This window comes from Grus americana, chromosome 10 (assembly GCF_028858705.1).
Source record: "Grus americana isolate bGruAme1 chromosome 10, bGruAme1.mat, whole genome shotgun sequence".
Lineage (NCBI taxonomy): Eukaryota > Metazoa > Chordata > Aves > Gruiformes > Gruidae > Grus > Grus americana.
This window is the reverse complement of record NC_072861.1, coordinates 6,956,047-6,981,802: the sequence shown is the minus strand read 5'-3', so window position 1 is coordinate 6,981,802 and position 25,756 is coordinate 6,956,047. Positions and strand designations below refer to the sequence as shown.

The 25,756-nt window shown below is 39.7% G+C and overlaps 1 protein-coding gene across 1 annotated transcript in view; it reads left to right on the top strand.

Moving 5' to 3' along the window:
- KLF13 (KLF transcription factor 13) overlaps positions 1-13,970 on the top strand; it is a 35,181-nt gene extending 21,211 nt beyond the window's left edge. Inside the window, exon 2 of the mRNA XM_054836813.1 lies at positions 9,247-13,970. Coding sequence (XP_054692788.1) covers positions 9,247-9,539 — 293 coding nt within the window. The 3' untranslated portion in view covers positions 9,540-13,970. The remainder of the gene's footprint in view (positions 1-9,246) is intronic.
- Positions 13,971-25,756: the final 11,786 nt, after the last annotated feature.

Below are 25,756 nucleotides of genomic sequence, written 5' to 3'. Positions count from 1 at the left end.
AAGATGTATGGGATTATACAGCCATTAGTTGCTTGGAGAGGCAAGAACATAACCTCACTATATGTGAAAGCAACAGTTTGGAGTTTTAGGCAAGAAAGTGGCATGGAGCAGAGGTAGCCTTGCTGTGAAACCCCATCATGCAGAGTGCTGTGCTGAATAGGTCACGTAATAGGTATTTTTCAAATAGGCAAACAATGCTGACATACAGCCTTGCTTTTTGACAGATAATTAGCATATTCAAAGATATCACCTGTGTCTTACCATTAGAAATAACTTACAAAGAGAAAGGAGAGAATCGGGTATGATGTATTAAATATTTTCATGGAATCTCAGCAGTATACGTATAAAGACAATATTTAGAGCTGTTTTGCTAAATTTCAGTGCTTTAGATACTAACAAGAATATTGTTTCTTTACCTTCTTGTCATGGCTACTAGGCAGGACAGCAAAGACAAGGATGTCCCCATCTCCTTCACTAAATGAACTCCCTTCATTTTGCTAGTAGTTACAGATAGCCTGTGACCCTTGCTTAGAAGAATAATGAGGAATCTCTAAGCCGTAGGAGTGTTTTACAAATTATATGTATCTCTGTTCCCTCACTTTCGCTTTCTCAGCCTTTAGTTTCAGAGTTGTCTTTCTGCTGGCTTTTCTGTTCCACTGGATTTTACTAATGCATCAAATTGAGTCATCAAATGCACACATTCTTACTTAAGCGGTGAGTGTATGACTAGGTTAATTAATTATTCAGAAAGTTAGAAAAGTGCCTTTAGTTCAATGCTTTATTTAGCTAATTCAGTCTCTTTGCTAAAATAGCTTTAAATACTTCTGTTACTTCTAATAGAGAGGATGTGTTTCAGAGATTTGCATCTATGTATCTAGTCCTATATAAAAGGAAGGAACCTTGAGGGCTAAACTCACCCTAGTGATTTTATATCTAATTGTGTTTCAAGAGAAAAACTCTAACATATTTAACACACAAATGTAACTAGGTTTACACAGTCCCAGTTTTGATGTAGTCTGTGTAATTGACTGCAGAACTTCAGAAGCCCCTGGCCCAGTGCAACTGATTTTTTGTAATTTCAGAAAAGGAAGGAACACACAAGACAGGGAGGGGTTGTGTAAAGAAGGGAGAAGAGATCAGAAACCAGGAAGTGACAAAGTGCAGAGGAGAAAGCCTAATAGTAGCGATGACAAGTGTTACATATCTTAGTATAAGTACAATAAAACAAGTAACATCAGAGTCTCACTGCTCAGGTCTACAGACACAGACGTGAATTTTGAACTATGGAATTGCTGAAGGGTTTTTTACGGTCTTCAATCAATGGGAAAGAATTTAATTTCTCAATTGCCCAGCAGGATTACCTAATTTTTGGAGTACTCGAGCAGAGAAAGAGAGAGTGACAACAACATAAACATAGCTAGAGAGAAGAAAATCAAATACAATTCACTATGTATCCATGGAACTGTAACACTCTATATCAGTCCAGGGAAGATCATAAAAATATATGTTTGGAAAATGTGCTTGGTCTTTCTAGCATGGACTTCGGGTTGGTTGCTTCTTTGCCAAGCCAGTAGTGCATCTTTGTACTTTTTGAAGGGAGAACTCAAAACAGATACAGTGCTTTGAATGGCTGCATCACTTAGGAACAGTTTGCAAAATGACTCAGGAGGACAAATGTACAAGAAAACCACAGCAACTTAGCATAACACTGGAAAATAAGTTTTTTGTACTTAAGATGCTGGAGGGAATCACCTAAGACTCCTTGGGCCACACTGCAATGCTAGAGGGCATATTCTCAGTCACGTTCTCAGCATAGATCTAGATCTATTCCAAGATTTCTGTGTGAAGGGGAGGATAGACTTTCATGGTACTTACACTTGGCTGGTTAGCCTACCCTTGTTGACTGTCTTTGAAAACCCCTTGTGCTTATAAACATGGGGAGTCCAGTGGAAGTTGAAAACACAAATGAAATTGTTCTCAGAAGATAAGAACTCCAATTAGTCACCTAATAAAAATGTCAGGCATTTAATCTTCATGGAGGGAAAGCTGCCAAGAAATGTTAATGAAGAATATTAATAACTTTGCATTTCTTTATTAGTGAGAACTATAGAAACTGTATTTTTGGCAAACAGTTGTTCATTGACAAGTAGTCTTATGAAGAACAGAACTGTATGTCAGTTAAACTCAGCACATAGTTTAGGCTGATTTTTTTTTATTTCAGAAAAGTTGTGATAGTGTGTTTCATTGAATCATTTCAGATTAACATCATCACTGTGTTGAAAATCGTCCCAAAAGCCAAAGGAATTAAAACAGTGTTACAAAAAAACACCCCAAAAGAAGTAAAACATTTTAGTCAACCAAAAATAAAATTACTATGGGCTTCTTGGTTTGCTGAATTCTTCTGCAGTTCAAAGTTTTTTTTAATTTTTCAGTTGAGCAGAAAATAAGTTATCCACATAGCTCTAGCCTTTATTTCACTCATTCAAAACCTCAGCAAAGGATGTAGCAATATTTCTCTTTATTAAATTTATGGCCATTTAATGTTAAAGCCAATTTGCTTTAAGATTTATTTTCCAGATCCTGGAACATAATTTTCACCTACTTACTGATTGTTTGTGTGAAGTGGTCTGGAACTCCTAGCTTTAGCTGGGAGTGGAACACAGAGCTTAGTGTACTGAACACACAGTGTGATGCACTTCAGCAGAGATAAAATGAGCCCTAAACAGGAGTTAGCATGGTAGGCAGAAAATGACTTGGTAAAGATAACAGGTTAAAATTTCAGATTCTTAATTCACTGTGCAAAAATGGGGGGGGGGAAGAAGCAGCCTGAAAAGGTTAGAATGATTCTACCTTGACAAAAGAGAAGGAAAGGTGGCTGATAAAAATACAGTAAAGTAGCTGAAATTATTATAAACTGAGATTTAAGATATAAAGACCTAGAATATAACTGATAGAACATAATCTGTTTAAAAAAAAGAAAAAAAAAATGTTTTCATTTTGGTGAAAGTGAGTGGTAATATTTTTAAGGACCAGATAGCTACACAGAACATACCAAATCAGTTACTTTTTTTGAGGGGCAGGCCTGACTGTAGTTAAGGCTAGGGGAAGAATTTTGCACTACTACTCTGGTATTGTAGCCATTATCATTATAGTATCTGAACATGTGTTCATCATTTGCTATTTGAGTTGTTCTAGTTAGCTGTGGTTATACAGATAAGTCACATGGTGTAATCTGTGCTCCCAGATGGAGCAATACAAGCACTTCCAGAGCAAACAGTAACACACATTTACTTAAAATGTAAACTTGCTGCTTGGAAATTCCCCTTTCAAGAAATATTCATATACGTCTAAATAACTCAATGTAAATGTTAAGGTACAGAAAATAAACCAAGGATTTAAATAATGGATATTATGGTAGCTGTTGCAGCTCCTGCCCAGTTGTAGTTTCCTGTGCATACAGAAAACATAAGATCCAATAATTTATCAATGTAATGGCTGGATTTAAGATAAAAATAAAGATGCATACGCTTTAAAGTGAGGCTGTACTTGATGCCTGGGTCCGTGCCTGCTGGAAATCTGAGAACTCCAGTTCCTAAAAAAAGATCACATCATAGATAATGGAAATAACAGGAACATGCATGCTTCTGTCAGTAGGTACTAATGCAACCTAGCTCCTTGTTGCTGTGTGTCCCTGGGGCTTGGGGGAGCATCCAATAACATCTGAACTCTGACTGAAGCTTTTCTTGGATTTGGGCATTCGTACCACACTCGCATATTTGGTTTCTGGTTGTGTAGTGACAGTCAAATACACCCTATAACTTTTCTTTTCACTGAGAGCATTACTAAATCTTCCTCTTTTGCCTGGAACGAGTCAAGCTTAATATTGCTGAATTCACTGCCTCTATTAGATATGATTGAAGGTAGCCGAGACATTCAAAAGCCGTTGGACAGACACACAAAAGCGGATGCAAAAAACATGATTGCATTTAGCTTGTTTGGTTATGAAGTGTTACCCACAAAATCATTTATTCAAAACTAACTGGTTTCAATTCCTAGGAATTCGGAATTGTGAGGCTTTGTAATTTTTTGATCCCTTTTTAAATACTTGATAAAGAAACCACCATTCGTCTTAACATCAAAGCTATGCATTATTCTCTCTCTTGCATTAAGAAGGTTAAGGGCTTGTTCTTTGGCTATGCAAAAGGGCTCATTTATAAACAAGAGAAAAACAAATTGAAATATTCACAAATACATATCAGTACTACTGAAGGATGACCTTTTTTTTTTTTTTTTTTTTTAATAACAGCCAGTCTCAAGAAACATAGTCTGCTTGGCTGAATGATTTTTTTCCCAGGATAGCATTTCCTCTCTTGAAGGAAGGCTGCTTCAGTCACATCTCTATTTAACTGTCTCCTCCTCATCCTCCCCACCCAGCCTGCTGATACGTGTTTCCAAATATACCCTTAATTATGTATATGAAAATGTAGAAATATAAGAATAGTACATCGTGGCATATTCAGGTTTCTAATCTGTTTTCATAACAACATACAATGCTGTTCTGTGAAGCAGCAGAACAGATTAAAGATTACAGAAAATTGTTTCTGGTTTACCATTTCCGGTTTTGCAGGCACTCATGGAATTCCCAGGATACAAATTCCTTTGTTACTACATGGCTTTGGCATATGCTTGAAGATACTAACATAACGTACAGAGCTACTACATGAGTTAAATTGAAAAAAATAGCACCCAATACATGGTTTGACTTAATAATACTCTAATCTGTAGGGCAGTGTATATCATATTTCAAATTGTTCAGATATGATTACCTAATCTTCACAATGTAATTCTGAAAATGGTTGGTATCACAGGTGTGTCAACCTGGTTTTGGCATTTCAGTCATTAGTAGGTTTTTAAGCAAGTTTAGGCCTACACAGTACTTAGTATAATTTTTAATTGCTATTCAAATGCTGGATATCATACAGATGAATCGGTGAAACAGGAAGCAGATTACAGGAGGTTTGTACAGGAGTGTCACTATATAGGAAAGGATTCCTTAAAACTATATGTGGATTGGGGTAAAGTCAAGAGTGCACTAAAAGCATGGTACACATCAAGCTCAGCAGACATCAGATCTGGTTCCACCATCTCTGTAGTTTGTTTCCCATAATCCCTCAGTGCACCTGCAGATCTCACGTACTTTTATTCTGTGAACTCTGCAAGTTTCTTAATGCAGCTTTACACACTTTTTTTTTTTTTTTTTTTCCTTTGGACTGGGTGGAGTTCAGGAGGAAGCCAAAAATGTTCTTGCTTGTGTAATTGTCAGTTAAGATCAGTTGAATTTAATTCTCAGATGTGATGTTTTTCCATCAGCTTGTGTAACTTTAAACACAAGTTATGTGATGTCATGTGCTCTGGCAGAGGAACTAGAAAAGTTACAGTTTAGTGGGATTTGGAATACAGAAATCCAAACCTATTTAAAATTGTAAAAAAAAAAAAAAATTACAATATTCCTTATCTTTTAAAGGCATCTCTTGCCTGCCTCTCTGAAGAGTAAAGAGACTGAGCTGCATTTTGATTCCTTTATTTTCAAGAATCTTTCTCTTTTGGAGACTTACCTCTCTGAGACCTGCTAGTAATGCTCATAATACACAAAAATACTGCCACTGCCAAGACATAATGTTAAGACTCTCAGTATACACATTCACATGCTTGACATGTTTCCTGCTGTATTTAACATATTTGATAACATTCCCACATTAATTTATAGAAACAAATTCTGCAGTCATTGTATACAGGTAAAATTCTAACTTCAGCATTGCCTAAGATGGAGGTCAAAATCTTCATTGTGTTGCAGACAGCCACTGTAATGGTGAAAGCTGTTTGTTGAGTACAACATGTCCATGGTTACTGCTTATGCAAGAAAGTTGTACTGTGGCTGCATGTTCCCTAATGAGATTAGGCAATCAATTCATATAATCTCTCATTCTGTTGATTGCTTTACTGCTGGTAAAAGGACATTTATATAACTTACCTGCACAGAAAACCACATCCCTTCTGTTTGAGAGATGAGACTGATGACAGACTGTGAATTTCCACGTGTGGTTTTGGAGCAGCAGCTAGGTCTTGTCTTAATTAATACCCCGCAGCAACTTTGTTCCAGCCTGTGTACTATTTTTTTATGAACAATAATGACGCTCGTATCTTCACATAAGGCATCCAGCATTTCCTCACAATACAGCTTTTCTTTGAGGAGGTATTGCTAAACCTCAAAGCTGGGAAGCACTCTAGAGAACTTACTACCACTACTAGAGTGATGCCAGCTGTCAGAGAGTGCATGGAGGGGAAAACCACTTGGCCAAGAGACTTACGGGCAACTACCAAGAAGATATCAAATCAAGACTAGAGAGGGCTGTGGGGAAAAAAATAGTTCCTAGGAAGGAGAACAGGGGACAGTAGAGAAATAGTGGAAGAAAGGCCACATTTGCTTTGGCTTAGCACCCAAATCATCACCACTGTCATCAACATCATCAGTTCAGGCAGGTGAATAGGAACCTGGATGTTCTCATCTAGATCTGATGTGCAGTGAGGAGAGGGGGAGAGAAGTTTTGCAATACCTTCATCACCTTACTTTTAGTGCTGGATAATACTACAGATCTTACACAATCTGGCTCCAGAACCTCTTCTATCATTAGGAACTGGACTGTCCTGCCTAATTCTGGCTACCAAATGCTAGACATAGAAAAGAGCAACTGATGCCATGCTAACTAATCAGCAGAAAAGGTATAATTTTCTTTGTGCTTCGTGGTGTTGTCAACAGCAGAAGCAAAACATTGCATGTTAACTCTTGCCTTCCTTGTCTGAAAGCAGTAATTTCATGGAGCAGTCCTTCTAGTGAGGAACATTTGCTGACACCATTTGTAATGAAAACAAACACAGAGAATATTAACATGGGCAACAGAAACATCCAAAGACCATTGCCTTACCAAAAAATGATGCCATAGCTCAGGGATGAGAAACTTTGATTCTGCAGGCAGATCCAGCTGTCAGACCATATCTCATTGCTCTTCTTCCCAAGGCCCCCAAAGTCCTCATAGAAGTATATCTGTTGTATGACTAAAACATACAGAGAAGACTAGCGAATCTGGTCACGCAACAAGGATGACCGGCTTGTCCCACCATAGGCAGGAGCATATCTAACAACAGGTGACTGGATACATGACAAACACAGCCAAAATGTATTTGTCTCCCATTTGTTTCACATTTCTGTCAGCAGACTGAGAGATGAGTCCCTGACGGTTTGCAGGAGAACGCTGAGGAGGACATTGAATGGATTTGCGTGGGGTGTTTTAAGCAACAAAACTGTATCCATTAAACCAGTTGTTGTTGGTTTTACTCTTAAAAAAGTTTGTGAGGCCCTAAGTTTTTTAGGCTTTGGTTCAGGGGAAGCCAACTGAAAGAAGTCCTGTTCATCTTAGCATATCACTTAGCAGGTGGTGGTGTTCATGGTTCTCCATGTGAAAAATCTCAGCTGTGTAGAGATCAAACCATTGCATTATGCATTGTAGTTGTAGGTGTAACTAATGAAATCCACAAAACGTGCTTGAGAACAATTGGTCTAATGAGCCTTGGTCTTTTTCCTAAATCATCAAGGAAACATCAGGGACACTTGCTTTCTCCACGTTATTGAACCAAATTCTATTTAAAAAAAGAATTGCCTGTGTGTTCATTGAGACACTATTTGAGATTTGGCTGAAGTATTTTGGAGGCTTCATAAACAGGGAAAAAGAACCTACAAATCTCTTTTTCTGAGCAGGAGCCTCCTAAGTAGACCCTGGAGAGAAATGTTATGGCCAAATCTGTGAATTTAAAACAGATTACTGGCTGCTTAGATTGAAGGCTGAGGTCAATTTTGCTATCAGACAATTTTAATTAAGGTGTATTAAATTTTGGCAGGAGGCCAATTTATTTATTTCCTATTTGGTGTAGTGCGTGGAGAACTTTTATTTCTTATTTTGGCACAGAATTTTTATAGCTCTCTGGGCCTCTTGAACTGGCTATTCAGCATTACAAAGATTAAGATTAATGCAAATGGGAAGTTATAAAAATTACAACTACAAAAAATGCTAAGTCCTTGTATCCACAAAAGAATAAGATGTTCTAGATTGATAACAAATAAAGAAAATGTGATGTTTAGACTCAGTAACAGTAAGAACCAAACCAATATACAGAAGTAGTAGACAGCTCATTTCATGATTTGGTGTTTTCATTTTTAACAAACAGAGAAACTAAGGATGGAAATAAATAGTACAAGTTGCCCCAGGCTGTGCAGCACATCAGTGATGAAGTTGGGAATATATTCCAGATACTCATCAACCCAACAACGCTACTTCTGCCTGCAGCCTGTGCTCGCCTCCAGTGCTCGAGCTTCTCAGGCTGCACATCTACTGCAGTGCCCAGGTGCAGACCTCCAGCACAGCTGGAGATATTTCCTATGTCTGAAATGGGAAGTTGAGAACTGCAGCAGGTCACCAGACTGCTATTTCTTTGAGATCACTGCTCCTACCTTAAGCATAACAAGTCATGGGGTTTAGGTTAGCTATTGACAGAAGGCTGCTACCTCCAACATTTACCTAGTTGAAATACTGTGCTCCCTGCCTCACTTCTAAATAAGACCTAAGGCAGTGAACAAGAGAAACCATAGTACCTTGTAGCAAATGCAGAAAACACAAGCATGGCTGTGGAGAATACAAGGTGAGAGCCTCACATCCAGTGCCTCAAAATTGCCATTTTGCCATTTTGCATTTTCACCATCATTGGTTTTTTAGTAGCTGAAGAGAGAGACTTCATCACGCCTTCTGAACTTCAACATTGAGTCAGACAGACATAGGGATGGCTTGGAGGAATAAGTGAATATTTTGTAGAACTCAGTACAGATATTATCCAGAAGTAAAGTCCAGTGGACTACAAGAGATATGAAATGTGACATTCATGAAAAGATCAGGAGCCTAGCATCCCTGAAGATCCAGTTATCAAATAAGGTATCACTAGTTTGATTTACAGTACTTTGTAATGGGTTGGAATACCACAGCGACCTCCTCTCTGGCACAGAGGAACACTTTCCCCATCCAATTAGTGCCAAGTGGCATCTGCCTTGCTTCCAACCTTTTTATTGTAACTTTTGCCTACAAAAAAAACCACGGAAGACATTGGTATGCTTTCTAATCATGCCATGTATGCTTCCTGCAGGTGAACGGCCTTTTGAATGCAACTGGCAAGGATGTAACAAGAAGTTTGCTCGCTCTGATGAGCTGGCCCGCCATTACCGCACTCACACTGGAGAAAAGAAGTTCAGCTGTCCTCTCTGTGAGAAACGCTTCATGCGCAGCGACCATCTGACAAAGCATGCCCGTCGCCATGCCAATTTCCACCCAAGCATGCTCAAGAGGCGAAGTGGAAGCAGCTCAAGAACAGGATCTGTCAGTGACTACAGCCGCTCAGATGCCTCAAGTCCAACGATTAGCCCTGCTAGTTCCCCGTAGACCTACCTGCACTGGATGTCAGCACTTTGCCTCTAATACCTAATGTGGAGTTTTGTTTGTGTTGCACACATTTAAAAAACTCTGTTGCTTCCCCTCCTCAGTTCCCCCCCCCCCTTTTTTTTTTAAATCAGTAAATAGCTGCCTCCCACTGCAATTTCCAGTCAAATTTTCTTTACCCAACCACACAAGTGGCTATTCTAACCTCATGGACAGACAGACTTACATGTTCCACTTAGTGACTCCTGCTGTCTCAATATTTCATACATTTTGCCACCATTTACAGATCCTCTTGATTATTCTTTATAAGAAAATGAGAACATCTAAAGAAAAAACCCCTACTTAATTCACCTCAGGTGTCAAAATAGTTTTGTAAGACCGGATTGCACAACATGGGCATACATACACTTACAAATCAACTGTGTTGGATTGTGTCCCCCTTCTCCTTTCTCAGGGATGGATATTTATGTTACACAATAATTACAATGAAGACACACCCTAACTGCAGCCTTACTCTGTAAATATATTTGCACTCAGAAGCTTTTTGTTAGGTTCTTTCACACACTGGGGAAAAAACACAAACAATACAAAAACCAAACCAGTACTGGAATGTAGTACCAGACTCTTCCATTGTTTGTTTTCCTGATTATATACCTACATTGGGGAGCGTCCACACAGGAGTCTTGTCTTTCTTCAAGCTGCCCTCTGCTTTTGGTAGCAAGCTGTCTTTCACTTCATGCTGAAGATGCTCCAAAACCAACTTCCTATTGCAAAAATCTCTGTGAGGTTGATAAACTTGATTGTTTCATGCTAGATAAAATTCTGAGAAAAAATTCTAAACAAGATGCCTTAAGTAAATAATCTAAATCACAAGGAAACATATTTACACTGGGTAATATTTTATTGCAAGGTGGCACAGAATCTCGGAGGCATTCTGTCGTCACTCTCTCCAAGTTGTTAAGCTCTCTGCACTGCCTGTTCAGTATGGGACCAACAGAATATTCAAATCAAACCACACTGACTTGAAGAATTTTCTTTATTCTTTTTTTCCTTTTTTTTTTTTAATGAACTATGGAAATAGCATAGCTGAACCAATGCCTACCAAAACTTTTATTGAGGTACTTACCTACTGTATAGCTGTATCTTAGCAAGACAAATTGGCTAAGACATAGTTTCTGTATCCTGTTGCATCACAATCATGGTCGCTGATAAAAGGAAGTGAAAATTATAAGGTATCTTCTAACTGGAAAAATAAAATATGCATTTTTAAGTTTTGAAATAAAATGAAATTTTAGCTCAGCACTATGACAAGTTTCTCAAAAATACACATACCAGCATAATGGTGCTTTCGTTTCTGAATAACTGATAACAAAAAGGGAATCTTGGCTAGTTTTCAATAACTTTCAAATATTTGACACTAGACAGAGCACTAGGAGGTAGATTTTTATGATTATATGTTAGAAAATATAACAAAAGACCATGAGCATTGCGATGTACTGGAGACCTCATTGGCAGCAAATACATCTTCGTTGGTTTGGCTGTGTCTGATGGTGAATATTAGTGATTCTGGAAGTTTGGGGGTTTTCTTATTTTTATGGTAGGGTATAAATGCTGGTAAGTGTAGCATAGTGAAAAGAAGGTCTCTACACCAAACTTGCCGTTTGATATCAAGTGTATGCCTCCACATTCCAAATGAACCTGTATCTTACTTGCTGCTTTGCATTGATCCAATTTTGCAAGTTTTTATTGTACTGTATGTTAACTGTGAGAGGCTAATACAGATTTCCAAGCAGTTTCATAGGTACTTCCATAATATTTACATTATTCCTAATACTACGCACTCTATTAGTTGTATGGATAAATACTTAAAGACAGTTCAAAGTATTTTCAGTATTTTTTTCGATGTTCATTTGCTTCAGATTTCACCTTTATATAATCACAATTTTCCCCTTTTGAATTGGAAGTCATGCAAGGCAGTTCTACTGTTTCATTTCACAGAAAATGAAAGAACATCGTAAGGTTTTTTTGCAAGATGACAAATATTGTTCACTTTGTATGATGAGTTGCCTTACCACTGTGAGTTAGGGGAAAGCCAGATCTGTTTGCCTCCATAGATTTCCTCTTTACTTTTTTTAAAAACATCTACTGAGATACACACTTTTAACAACTTGATATAATTCAGGTAACAGGAATTCACATTCCAATCATTTCTACGACTGCTAAAAGTGCTCCTGTGCTGTAGTTAGTAAAGAGGCATTTAAGATATCTAGCTAAAGGAATTCTACAGGTCAGGTGTGTCTTGTGCACATACTTCTAAACAAGTCATAAACACGCTTCTCATTATCTTTATACCTTAATAGAGGGATATGGGGGAACGCCCTCTCCTCCCCAAAATCAAAAGGAGAACTAAGTATTGGGAAAAATCATAAGCTTCACGTTCTAAGTTCAGTTTGTTGTAAAATCACCTTTTCCAATGGGAGCATCATTTAATCTCTAGCAAAGGAAGAACCACTCCAGTCCATTTATTTAGGGCATAATAATTCAGCATGAATTGGTAGGTGCATTACAAACAAGCTGTTTTAATAGCCTGGAGAAAGAATATTTGCTCCAGGTTTTATTAATAGGGAGATTATGGGATATTCTGAGTGCCATAAGAACTATGTAATCCTTAACTCAAACAGTAAACTAAGCATTTAATGTATATTCCTCATAGAGATTATTAATAATTCTCCAAAGTTAAGCAGGAAAAAAAAAAAAGGTTCAAAGTCAAATTTCCAGTTCAGCCAGTTCATCTAATAAGAAGGCAATGAGACTGCTTATGGCCAACATAGCTATGCTTTCAGGAAATTATCTGAAATTTGTCATTAATTTTTTTTTTTTTTTTTAATATCTTAGCTGTAAATACCTCAGAGTGTTTTAGGCTGACAGTCAAATTACTGTGTTTTAAAATCCTAGCTAGAGTTTCAAGTATCTCCATTAAATACTTAATACATGATAGCTTTAGGATAAAATTATGAATTCCAAACCACTTGTTTCCAAAACTGAATGTGAACAAAACTTCTCTTAATATTTTCATACAGAAGGAGAGTGTTTGGGGTTTTATAACATCTGCTAGGTGCTAGAAAAGAAGCAGAAGCACCAGCAAGGTCATAAGACTGCATTCTCATGATTGTTCCTCCTGAGTTTTGCAGATATGAGAAGTCTCAACAGTTCAAATTATGTTTTGAAATCTGGGTCCTTATCCAAACTAACCTCAGATTTTTACCCTTTTGTTGTTTCACCCAGCAGCGTAACCTAAAACAGTCTCCTGACAGAGCAACAAACATCGCACACTCAGGAAATACTGCTCTGGCAAGGTGCAGATTTCTTTACAGTCCTCCATTCGGAGGAGTGTGCACTCTCCTTCTGCCTCCTCCTTTCCCCATGCAATCTATTGAGGTAAATCCCCACAAACTACAAAATTACCCTATTTGCTTTTAATTTCAGAATATAGTAACAGGTTTATTATTATTAAGAAAGCCCTGAAAGTTGGCTTGTTTTTCTCCAGCCATGATTCTAGCTTCCTCTCTAAGAGTTGAGCTTAACTGCCTTGCTATAGCAAACGGGTGCAAGTTAAAATCATCACTTCACTACCACCACTCAACCGAAACTAGACGCTCTTAGAAACTCATTCACCCCTTTCATTAACCTCATCCTGTGCAAAGGCCTGAAGTGCATTATGTATTTGGTTTTCATCCTGCTTCTTAGAAAGCAATTCTGGTAAACTCCTGGCAGCTAGATTTTATTGTGAGAATTGTTTATATCTGCAAATTGCTTGTTCCTTGCTTTTATAATATATGCATAGTATCTGTTTACATTACATAACTGCAAAGGCATATATTTATAACAAGTCATCAGAAGCCTCTGTTTGATGGTAACACCCAATTCCTGTATGTATCCTATCCTCTTTTCTGGATTAACCCTTGCAATAACTTGTAGCTATGAAAGCCTTTGTATGCCTTTAAAACCTCATTACCTTCTATCCAGATGTTCAGCGCTTTCCGTGTTTCATGCAGCCAGGCAGTAAAAGGCTGTGTGAGGAGCTTACCTGTTTCTAGCTATGCACATTCACAACTGGCTTTCTCCAGTTCTTTGCCATGAGTTCTAGAAATTGTACTGACTGAAGTGCATTGTTGTTTTGGGGAACATGGTTTGTGAAGAAAGAATAAGGAAAATGAACTCTGCATACGTAAAGCTTGCCTTTTCATTGCCATTTTATTTACTAATTTCATCAGGTGATGCCTACAAACCGACTTTCAGGTGCTCTTTTACTCCATCACACCATCTGTTTGTGCATTGGGTGCTAACATATAGTCTATGTCAGTGAATGGTATGATGAACATCTGTGTGTTTAACTCTTTTGGGGATAAAGCTATAGCCTTAAGAAAAAGAAAATAACTGAGTTATACTTGTTTACCCCATAAGCCAGAATATAGAATGCAAAAGCCCATCCACTGGTATAGGTTTTTTAATGTATATATAAGTATTTATATATGAATTTATATAAGCATATGCACATATATAAAAATACATATATATGTGTATATTGTATAGTACTTGTGTGTATACATAAATACACAGCAGTGTGTATAAACTACACACTGAATAATGAAGGGATGTCTACAGAGCAAAAATAGGTATCCATTTCATTATCACTAGTGATGGGTCTGAACCAAAATCCTAGATCCAAATGCCACTGCATTTGGAAAGTTTAAACCTTTTTTTTTTTTTTTTTTGAGATTTGTGGTTGAGTTTCATCTCTAGTTACAGCTGCAGTTACTTGTGTATATATGCATTTTGGGGGACGTATGTACGTGCACATGTCCTTTTTTACAAGCGCATGCCTGTGTGGGTGACAGAGAATGTGTGCCAGTAAGTGTGCACATGTTTACACATATACTTCCAGCTTTGGTGAACTGTAATGTTACCGGTGTCATCTTCATTTGTACAGTTTTGTCAGCAGCACATGAATGCTTCCATGGGTCACTTTTCAACTCTTTAAATCACTACATTGAAGTATTACAGTTGTACAGTTATATGTTCATCTATTCTTGCTCTGCTGTAACTTTTTATGTATTTTGTACTGCATAGATTATATATTGTGATAATGTCCTATGCAACAATAATAAAAAAGGAAAAAGGAAGAAAATTAACAACTGTAAAATATCGTCTTAACTTGTATGCATGGTTAGTGACGTTTACATTTTCCAAAATAAAACTTATAACTATGAAATATTGGTTTTCTCTTAATTTCCTTCTCTATGTATCAGTTAAAAAGCATCAGTTGTTAGTATTTCTGCTGTTCATTTGAGACTTGATATCTTGTTTGATATCTTTGCTTAAATTTCACCCAGTGCTATTGTTTAAAATGGGATGTTTTTTTAAATCATTGAGAGAAAGTTTCTGTGATGTTTGTTTTGTACTCTCCTCTGCTTTAACCAGTATTTTATAAGTGCGTAGTGAAATTTCTTTCTCAAAGCTGGTATATACTATGGTTTTCTTTACAAGATGGTTATAGGATTAATATGCATGACTTAAGGTCAGAGAATCAACCATCCTTTCTTTCAAAGGCCAGTTCTTTGCAAATTTCTGATACCATCTCCACAAGTGGCAATGTCCTATCAAAACAGTAGTAATTTAATCTCAGAGCACCCTTGAAATGTTCTTTCCTAATTTAAAGATGACAAAATTGAAACACAAGAGATTTGAGGGACTTTCTCCAAGACACGAGGCAATGGCAGATGTATGACTTTATCCTCCTTTGAAAGTACCGCCACACCCCCAGAAAAACAATTTTGTGCCCTATAATGAATATCTATCTATAGAACATTATAACTGATTGCAAAAATAACAGTAGACTACTGTTGAAAGATGAAAGCTAAAAGACTGTTACTAAGCTGGGGCAATTGTGGGGATTACTTTAAAATTAGCACATTTTCTTGTGCAAGGGTCATGAAAACTGTTCAGAGCAAATAACTTGGAGAGCCATTATCTTTAATAGCAGGTTTCCCCATGTATTTATTATAGTGTTGAACTGTCAGTGCTATTCATTATCTCTGACCATGCGCCAGTTAGTTTGTACATCTGTATGTGTCTATGATCAACTGCTATTTTATAACTTACACAGAAGAACTAGCTAAATCACATAAATGCTTAACTACGTTAATGCAGTATTTAAGGGCTTATTATCTGAGAATAACATACTTTTGGGGCACGCAGTAGATAGACCTGACTCTTTATTAGTGAACCCTCACGGGAACGGAAGACAAAATGCCTTCTGTCCAGCAGAAAACCACAGGTTTGTTTCATTCTTTTCTACTAACATTAGCATGATGTGGTCTCTCACTGCTTATTCTCAATGTCTGTGTTACAACTGGGAAATCCCAGGCAGAGGACTCTCTGAAGCATTCAGGTTATGAGAATCTTCAGGCAAAAGTTCTGGTAAATGATCTAATACCTGAGCGAGTTGAAATTCCCTTGCAAACCTTGTGTATCTTGTCTATTTCATAGAATCATAGAATGGTTTGGGTTGGAAGGGACCTTAAAGATCATCTAGTTCCAACCGCCCTGCTGCGGGCAGAGACACCCTCCACTAGACCACGTTGCCCAAAGCCTCATCCAACCTGGCCTTAAACGCTTCCAGGGATGGGGCCTACCCAACCTCTCTGGGCAACCTGTTCCAGTGCCTCACCACCCTCACAGTAAAGAATTTCTTTCTAACATCTAATCTAAATCGACCCTCCTTCAGCTTAAACCCATTACCCCTTGTCCTGTCACTACACTCCCTGATAAACAGTCCCTCTCCATCTTTCCTGTAGGCCCCCTTCAGGTACTCTCTGGAGCCACCTTTTCTCCAGGCTGAACAAGCCCAACTCTCTCAGCCTGTCCTCATAGGAACATTTGTTGAACTTTTTTCATTTCAGATCCACTGAAGTAACTAACATCACTCTACCTCTGGCAGTCTTTCCCTTAATGCTTCCTCAGATGTCCTCTCACCCCGTTCAGAATTCGTAGTTCAATTTTTGCCCTTGAACAGACAGGCTAGGCAGCTGCTTTAGAAATCCAGTTGCTTTTTGCTAGTTTGTTCCTATGGAAAGGGTGTGACATGTCTAACCTCTACTGCTACCCAGATTTTCGGCCACACTCTCTATCTGAATTCACTGTTTGTACTAGTGGGGAAGGCGGTGAAGACTTTTTTCACTGATGCTGGAGAAGGTTGATACAGTCTCTTGCTCCTCTCTTCTGTGAAGGAATGAGCCTGAAGTTTCTTGAAAATACAGGTTACACAAAACTTCTAGGCACTGTTTGTGAAAATAGGCCCTGAAAAGTAGCATTTCTGAAGTCTTTCTACATGAAGGATCTGCCTCATGTTTGATAACAGAAAAGCAGTCAAAGATTGCTTTCTAAACTTTTTAGAAGAATGAAAAGAGAAACAAATCCTTCTAAAAGACTATGCCTTTTCAGTTTGAGTATGGAGTTGGAGCCTTGGTACTGTAATGTTACATGCCTCCCATGCCCCACCCAGATACCCACACTGTGAAACGCGTGTTAACACATTCTCATCTGCAAAAGAAACTTCTCCTCCTGGGCTGCTAAATGTATAGGGTTTCTGTCTTGGCCTGTGACTCAGCATTTGCCATTAAATGCTCGTAGACTTGGCAGTAGTCCATCAGTTCAGAAGTGATAATACTGCTGGAATTAGGATGGGATTTTCCTATTTACATGTACCTGTGTATCATTTCTGGCTTCAAAGTAGTCCACCTTAAGGTTCGTTGCCCCAGGTTCAAGGAACCACACCCATGGCATACTTTGCTAGGTGACTGCAAGAGATTAAAGTGACATAAATATAAATTCACAGTCAATAGAAACAGAGAGAAAAGTGAGAGAAGGTGGAGATTGACATAAAAAGAAGTGAGGACAATGAGACAAGCCAAGTGTTTCTAGCAGCTGACCAGAAAGGCTCATACAGCACCAGAATACATGTGGGCTTCCTAAAGAATTTCAGAGCAAGCAAGCTAGGTAGCATCTCCAAATACCAGAGACCACATCATCTTTTCTAAGAGCAGTAGAGGAGGGAGCTAAGTCAAACTAATTCAAGCAGGCAAGCACACACGTCTAGCTAGCTACAATGCATTGCTGGCACAGCTAAGAGTATAAAGAGAGAGGGAAGGATTATTTTAATACATTTCTCAATCCATGCACCAGACAAGGGAGGGGAGTCTGGATGCCCAGGCATCTGAGCAGCAAGAGGGAAACATGAATGAACACTGGCTTTGGAAGCCAGACTCATGCTTTGGACAACTCAGAAAATGAGATGGAGGAAAAAAAAAAAAAAAGTGAAGAAAAAAAGATAGGAGAAAACCTGAGTGGGGGTTTTAGGCAAGAACAGGCCCCCCAAAAACCTAAACACTGAGCTAAGTAGTAACTTTACCTCACCAAGAGAAAACAGCTCTAGAGTATAATTGCTGCCTCATCATACTTGTAAATAAAGGACCAACCTGTCCTACCTGGTTGGCACTGGCAGGAGTTAGATTTAATCTTTGGCTCCCACTGGCTGGAACAAATGTTCCACAGGAAAAGAAGGGCTGGCATCAGGGGCTGGGCTAAGAGAGGCTCTGAGACGCTGTTGCCGGCAGGTCTCTGCGGAGCTGATGCGTCTTCTCTGCGTCACTGGCGTGCCTGCCTGAGCACACCGCAGCAGGTCTGAGCCTGCTGCACTATACTTGTAAGGTACGCTCTGAAGGGTCGCAAAGGCTTACAATGCCCAAGCTGGCTTGTTCAGAGCTAGCCCAAGTGTTCTGCCCAAGGCCTACCCGGTACGACCGGGACCCCTCCCAGTGGGAGGGTGCAATATGGCAAGGGGGTGGATGAGAGCGCACCATTGAGAAAAAAGGCCACGTTGAAGGACAAGAGAGACGGTGCTGGTTAGAGAGAGTTTCAGGTGTATGGCAGCATAGTAAGAGGAATGAGATGAAAAAAATGTGGGAAACATGAAAGATGCAATAAATGGGGAAGATAAGTATAGAAAAATGAGAAAGGAATATAGGATAGGACGTTTTTATGTCATTTTCTAGAGCGAAAAAGACAAGCCTAAGGTGCAAAATCCAAAAGGGGGTCTAAGAGGAAGGAGTAAGATAGCTTATGTGGTAGCATTTCCAACAGACTAGAAGTCAAGACATGTCAGTGTGTAATAAATGGGACTGTGCATCTTTAAGAGACCAATGTTTGTGTTTTCCCATGCTCTCCTATTGTGGAAATAACTTTCTGAGTCATTTCGCTGATCCTGGAGACAAACTGAACAGACACAAAACATAGCAAAACACAATAGCAACGGGAAGAGAGAAATTCCTCCCTCCCCCTTCCACCACACACACGTTTTACGTCAGCGATCTGAATGTGCTCGAAGCCTCTGAGTAGAAGAGAAACAAGGCGCAGACCGACAATGTTGTTTGGTACATACTTTTTGAATCGAGTTCACTTTCTCCACCACTGCATAAACAGTTAAAACATGAAAGCCACACTTCTCCAGTCTGTTACTTTTACGTATTTTATCCAGTCTCTTTGGTTTAAAAGTCTTACCTTCCAGATTTTCCACAGACAGTAAACTGCAAAAGGAATTTGCTAGGTTTTTTAAACTTCAAAGCTTTGCACTTCAAAGACCCTGCAATTTTTCCCTCTAGCCTCGTGCCCCACCCTCTGCGAAAAAGATGTCAGTTTGGGACTCACTCTCAAAATGCCACATTCAGCAGCTCACATATATCTAAAAATCAGTATCACAACTATAATCTTCCCAGAGGGGACTAATGAGATGGGCACCCCCACAAGTGACTGCCCCAAACCCAGGCTTTATCAAGACTTCCTACACCAAAATGCAGAATCACCACTGATCAGACCCGAGATGAGTCCATTTTCTCCGTTTCTTCCTTTATCCTCTGTTACTTTGCTGAGAACTCTCTCAAGCCCTTTGATATTACAGACAATAAGGTCCCATGAAGATGCAAGGCCTTACAGGTCTGGTTTGACATAGAACCTTTTTGTTGATTTTGGAAGTCATAAAACAAATCCCAAGCTTTCCCGCTCTGAGGCTGCTGTACGAACTGCTGTTTGCAGCCTGCTGGGAGGAATGGGATGACTTGACAGGAAGAAGGCAGAAGAAAGTTTTGTTCGGGATTGGCAATCCCTCCCCTGCTGCTGCCGCGAGCCCTGCCCCCAGCTCGCAGGGCCGGGGCCGAAGGAGATGCCCGTGCTCCCGGGCAGCAGGCGTAGGCTGGCTGCAGAGGGCAGAGCGGGTTGACAGATCCCTCAGAAGAAATGACCTACATCCACCTTCCTCCCCGCAGGAGAGGAGTCGCTCTCAGGGGCTGAGGGTTTGAAAGCAGCCACAGCACTCCCCAGCTTTTGCAACTTTCCCTGAAGACTGGGTAAGGGTTGGTTTCCCTTTAACGTGCCCTCGCAAGCAGCTCTACTGAATAACCTGGGTGAGCAAACAAGAGGCAAGCCCAGAGAAGGAACTTTGTGGAGGGTGGGACTGCACAAACAACAGGACTGGATGAATAAATCAGGCCTGGCTGTTGGCTTCCCTGTAACAAGCCTTCCATTAAGGCTCCACTAGATATTTTTGGACTCCACCTGTCTATTTTTAGGAGAGATAATTCATGCCAAAGGAAATAAGGAAAAAATCAAGCTTTAAGTCCAAGAATGGAAAATTTGGTATTCTCCACAAAATCACTATGATTAAGGAGCACTAAAAAGGAAGGGTTATATTTCAGAAGTAAAAATATGCTACAAGTCACTGTAAAAATTGTATGTTACATGGTGTTTGCTAAGAGAGAGGAAGCATTGCAAGAAGACAGCGCTTCACCACTTAACTGTTATTAAATAGGAGTGAAGGCACAGCTGAATGCCCAGCTTTAAGATGCAGCTGTACTCTGGCTATGTTTTTGTATAGCATTCGGCTGTGCTGAGGCTCCCAGCTTCTCTGCATGTTGTGATCTGGCTTTGGGAGGGGCTGGCTGGGACCTTGAGAACAACTGTCACAGACTCTGCCCAGTTCTGTGCATGAAGTTGTGCAGCAAGAGAAAAATCACAGCCAAGTTGCGTAGCATCCTCACCAGGTCCTTAAAATAATCTGCCTAAAGTACAGGGCTATTATAAGGTGAGAAAATCTGTTTCATGAACTAAGATGGGAGGTTCTCAGAAAAAAACCAATACCCTCTTGGATATGGGAGCTGAAACATGATGGAACGACGTGTGCAATGCTTTCAAAATTCAGCTATTATTTTACTGATAGCAATGGTTTAGATTCACATCCCTCAGCCTTACAACAGTCTTCTATCAGTGTTAATGTTGCCATTGTCTGTAAAAGAAAAAAGCCTTTCCTTAGTCATCTTCTGCTTCCGTGTTCCCATCCCATCTCTGAACAGCAACTGCTTCAGAGCATGGCCTCCTTGCTTACCTGCTCAGCATCTTCTGCACAGTACCTCACAATCAACAGAGACATGAGCAGCATCTTCACCCTCCTCCAAGGAAAAACACTGCCTCCCTACTGTCCAACCACAATCCACATTCACTGTTACACGCACAAATTTTTATACTGTAAGGGTCACCTCATCTTAGACCAAACCCAGCGTGTAAATTCCTGACACCACAGGGAACATTTGTGCGAAATATCTAACAGAAGTGGAACATGTCAGGGGGCAGCAGCCAATATCTAAAACAGTACCTCCCTTTTAGGTGCCTCTAAAAAGAGTTGCTTCTCTACTTTGGGTAGTATTACACAAAAATAATCCTTTTAACTTAGAACTGCCATTTCCTGTAAGCATCACTGCGGTCTGGGAAGGGGTTTTGCTAGGAAAAATGCCAGGGAATTATTCAGTACAATTTCCTAATCATACCTTTCCTGCCTGATAAACACTTGCCTCCATGTCTCTAATTACACAGAACCTCTTTGCAATCCTGCTGGATGAGGATCTGTTTATTTCTAAGCTCAGGGAGGTAAATGTCATCTCCCACGAATGATAAAACAATTGGAAGAATAAGGACATGCTACAGAGTGTGTTTTCTAATGAATAGTATTTTTAATTTTAAAAAGGTTTGCAGATGTGGCAGGGTAATGAGCATTTGAAGTACTTGGTGCTAGCCACATTTTAATGACATGAAGAACTATACAGTAAAAGTGATGCTGAAGCATTTTTATCTTGTATTTGCTTTCAATTACTTTTGATAATAAAATATTACAGCAGTATTGTCCACAAACCTTAGAAGCCCAGATTCATGAGATATTTATGCTACAGCTGATGAGCTCCTGGCTTCTCCAATAATTTCCTCAAAAAATACGAGTCATCGTACAAACAGCATTGGCTGCAGTACAGGTTTTATCAGTTATAAAGATACATAGCCCCCTCTTGACTGTCCAAATCTAAGCCAGAGGCATGGCAAATACCTCAAAGGCCATCAGACAGCAATAGACTTAATTGCCACATGGGAAATGAGCTCAATGAGTTCATCCATCTCTCCAGTGACAAGTACCTAACAACAGCCACTGCCATCGACATCTGTGGGTACCTCACAGAGACACACGCATGGAGCCGACACGAAGACAGGATGGTCACTTTCCTCCTTAGCCAGATTCCGCTCTGGATAAAAGATCTGGACCTGGAGCAGAATTAGCGCCATCTGCCTATAAGCACAGCCCTGCCTTAGAGCTGCCTTCCTTCATGGATGTGTCCCACTCTCTCAACCTTACAAATTCTTTAGTTGTGATGGCAAATTTATAACATGCTTGGTAACATATTAACCAGCCTTCTGCAAAGTGTTGGTTACTATATTAAATCCCAGTTAGAACCCAGAAATTCTGGAAAATTATCAACACAAGTGATGGGTCAGCTTTTTGAAAAGAAAGGGCTATGGAGCTGTTTAAACTTCGTTGAAAAAGTCAGGGAGTAGCTGGTTATTTTATGTAGTCACACATTCAAAATTTGAGTTCATGTCTGGAAACAACTTCCTTTTTTCTTTGTAATTTCTTAAGTTATAAAACTGTCTTTAAAGAAGAAAAGCACAAACCTTCTGCCAACAGTTAAAATCCCCTAGATGGTACATTTGCCAGTTTTATATTTTCCTGGTTTACTGTGCAGAAGACAAGAAGTCAATAACTGATACCAAATTAAATTCATGATTCTTCTCTGTTCACATAAATTAGGTCATTTGGAGAACGGTACCCATAAACACTGCAGAGATAGAGGAATTTTCCCCTGCAGTTACATTCCCGTCACTTACTAATTCCAATGTTTTGTACTTACCTTCAAATCAAGTTCAGTTCTAGAGCAGAGAAATCAAAACTCCTCCTGATTGGGCAGAAAATTGGCCTTCAAGTCTAACGGGACTCTCTTGTACTATGTATTACATCAGTATGCCGAAACTACTGTGCTGGGGAGGGGACACGTACAAGCCACAGAAAGCGTGTATAAAATGGCAGTTGTGAAGATCGATCTTCCTGTGCTGTCAGCATTCGCTGTGGGGCAGGAGCACCTGGGGACCTTCTGGGGCAGCTCACAACTGAAGAGCCAGCCAGGACAGAGCAGATGACAGATCCTGAGCCAACAGCAGCCTCTGCCTCAAGAGGAACAAGGTTTGATCTAAGGCAATCTCAAACGGCATGGACGCTGACTTGTGGAAGTAAGGATCCTCTGTGAGGTTCAACAACAGATTCCATGGGGCCAGACTGGATGCTCGCTCTCTCTGTAACTGTGCCAGAGAGCTACTTGCTGCTCCTACTCATCTTACATAGGCAGGGCCTTATGTAGGCAGCTTTCTCTGGCCTACCTGTGGTAAATATATTCACATACTAATGAAAATGTATTAATAACTGAGTCCTACACTCGCCACTGCCATTTGCTTCACTCTCTTCTTACTCACTTCAATGATGAAGCTTTGGGCAACGTGGTCTAGTGGAGGGTGTCCCTGCCCGCAGCAGGGGGGGTTGGAACTAGATGATCTTTGAGGTCCCTTCCAACCCAAACCATTCCATGATTCTATGATCAGGGTTTTTTTTTTTTTTAATTATAATTGGCAGATGAAGCCTAATGTGTGGTATTTTACATTTCAAAAAAACTTGAATATACCATGACTTACATGCTGTTGAATTTTGCATAAGAGGTATGGATGCTCGGGTCTGCCTTGCTTTCATTCCAGTCACTCCAACAGTTTTCAGCCTCTGTGGGCATCTCGAAGATGATTTGCTGTAGAATGAAGAAAGTAAATTCAGTATTATTCTGCGCAGCAGCAAGACACATGGCTTTTCTATTCAGATGGTTCTGTGACCTTCTTGAGTGAACAAAGTGACAGCATTTTTCTGCGCAGAAAGACAGTATTTTCATCTTGCAAGTGTAAAATGGGGCACAATAAAGGGAGGAATCCTTTAGGAATCTCTTCAGCCCCAGGAGCTCAGGTTACTGCCTTGGCCTTTGCTTCATCAATCAGGTTTCTCTTAGTTCTTATGCTGCATGTAGCTAGACATTTGTGCAAACGCTATGGTCACAGTAATAATAATCATATTTTTGTTCATTTTTTGTCTTAGATTCACAACCCTTTGTGAGTTTAGATTAGCCGCTTAGCAGTCTTGTAAACTGTTATTATCAGCTCCCAGCGTAGCCACATGAAGTCTGCTTTCTCCTTAAAGTCTTCATCGTCCTTCCTAGGAGACATGCAGCTGGCATTTCAGCCATAGTTTCTACTTTGGTTTTAGGATCCTTATGCATCTCTGAGTTCTCCACTCAGAGAGTGGAGAAGTACCTCTGGCCTTTTCTTTTGTTTTTAGATTATTGAGCCTGAGGGGCAACACCTGCAATGCACTCTCCTTTCAAAGTATGTTCCTGATCTGTGTAGAAGTTGTCAGTATTATCTTATAAAAACATAGGCTCTTCCAAACCTTTTTAGATTTTTTGAAAAGATTAGAAGTTTAACTGATAAATAATTAATCACCAATCCACTGTCTCAAGAGAGGGCCAGTTCTACACTAACTAATAGTTTTATCAATCACCAGAGGAAAGTGCTTAAAAGAATTATTAATAATATTAGGAGATAAATGATTGGATGCTAATATAGAGTAATTTGGATTGCTCTGTAAACTGGGTACAAACCAACCAAGTGTGTTTGATACAATCAAAATTAACCCAGACATTTAGAAAAAAGCCCACCAACTTGGCTATACTCACCAGATGGAGGACTCTGGCTCAGGAAGCAAGGACTCTGAAAAATATTAGGTCAAAGAGCAGCTGAATGAGAGCTCCTTGTACATCTTATGGCCAGAAAGACTAAAGACATTCTTTGTGAATAAACATACAATAATTTCAGTTAGGAAATAAAGTTGTACTGAAATGTAGACACGATCAATTCTTATATAGAATCAGAGACTGATTGGGAAGAGAGACTGTCTAAAACAGTCTGCAGCAGAGGCCGCCTGAATTATTTCTTGTTGGAGCTGGCATGTATTTCACAAAAAGCTTTCCGTCTAATTCAGGTATCCACAGGCCAAGGGAGATGTTAAAAGGCTGGAGGAGACTCAAAGCACAGGCATGACAAAGATTAGATTCCAGGAACTGGAGATATGCCTTTGCAGCAGCCTTGGAAAGCACGATCTGCTTAGCCTGACACGGAGAAGGTTAAGGGATCGCCCCATCAGAAGGTACAAGCAATTCAAGGGCAACAGATAACTCCTCAATCAGACAGAAGTGAAATAAGACCCAAAGGCAGAAACTGGAGTTAGGCAAATTCAGGTTAGAAACAAAAGGTTTTTTTAAAAAATTGATAGTTAACTGTTGGAACAACTTACCACGTGCTAATATGACTTCTTCAGCACTTGGATCTCTCTAAAGAAACACTGTAGTTCAAAAATAGCTGTTTGACAAATATCCTGTCTGCTGCTGATTACACAGGCATAGATTTCCTGAGGACAGTAACAGTGACAGGCACAGCCCAACCTGTCCTACAACAGCGCAGCGGCACGGCAGCACTGCGCCTCCGTGCACGGAGGGGCCCTGTGCCTTGGGAGCCTACAACGCTCTGTAAAAACAAAAGCTGAACAGGCCTGGCAGTACTCGATTTCTGGCTTTTGCCTCAGATTGTCAGTTACCCAATTTATGCAAATTAATCTTGAAATCAAACTGAGTGAAATTTATGGCAGC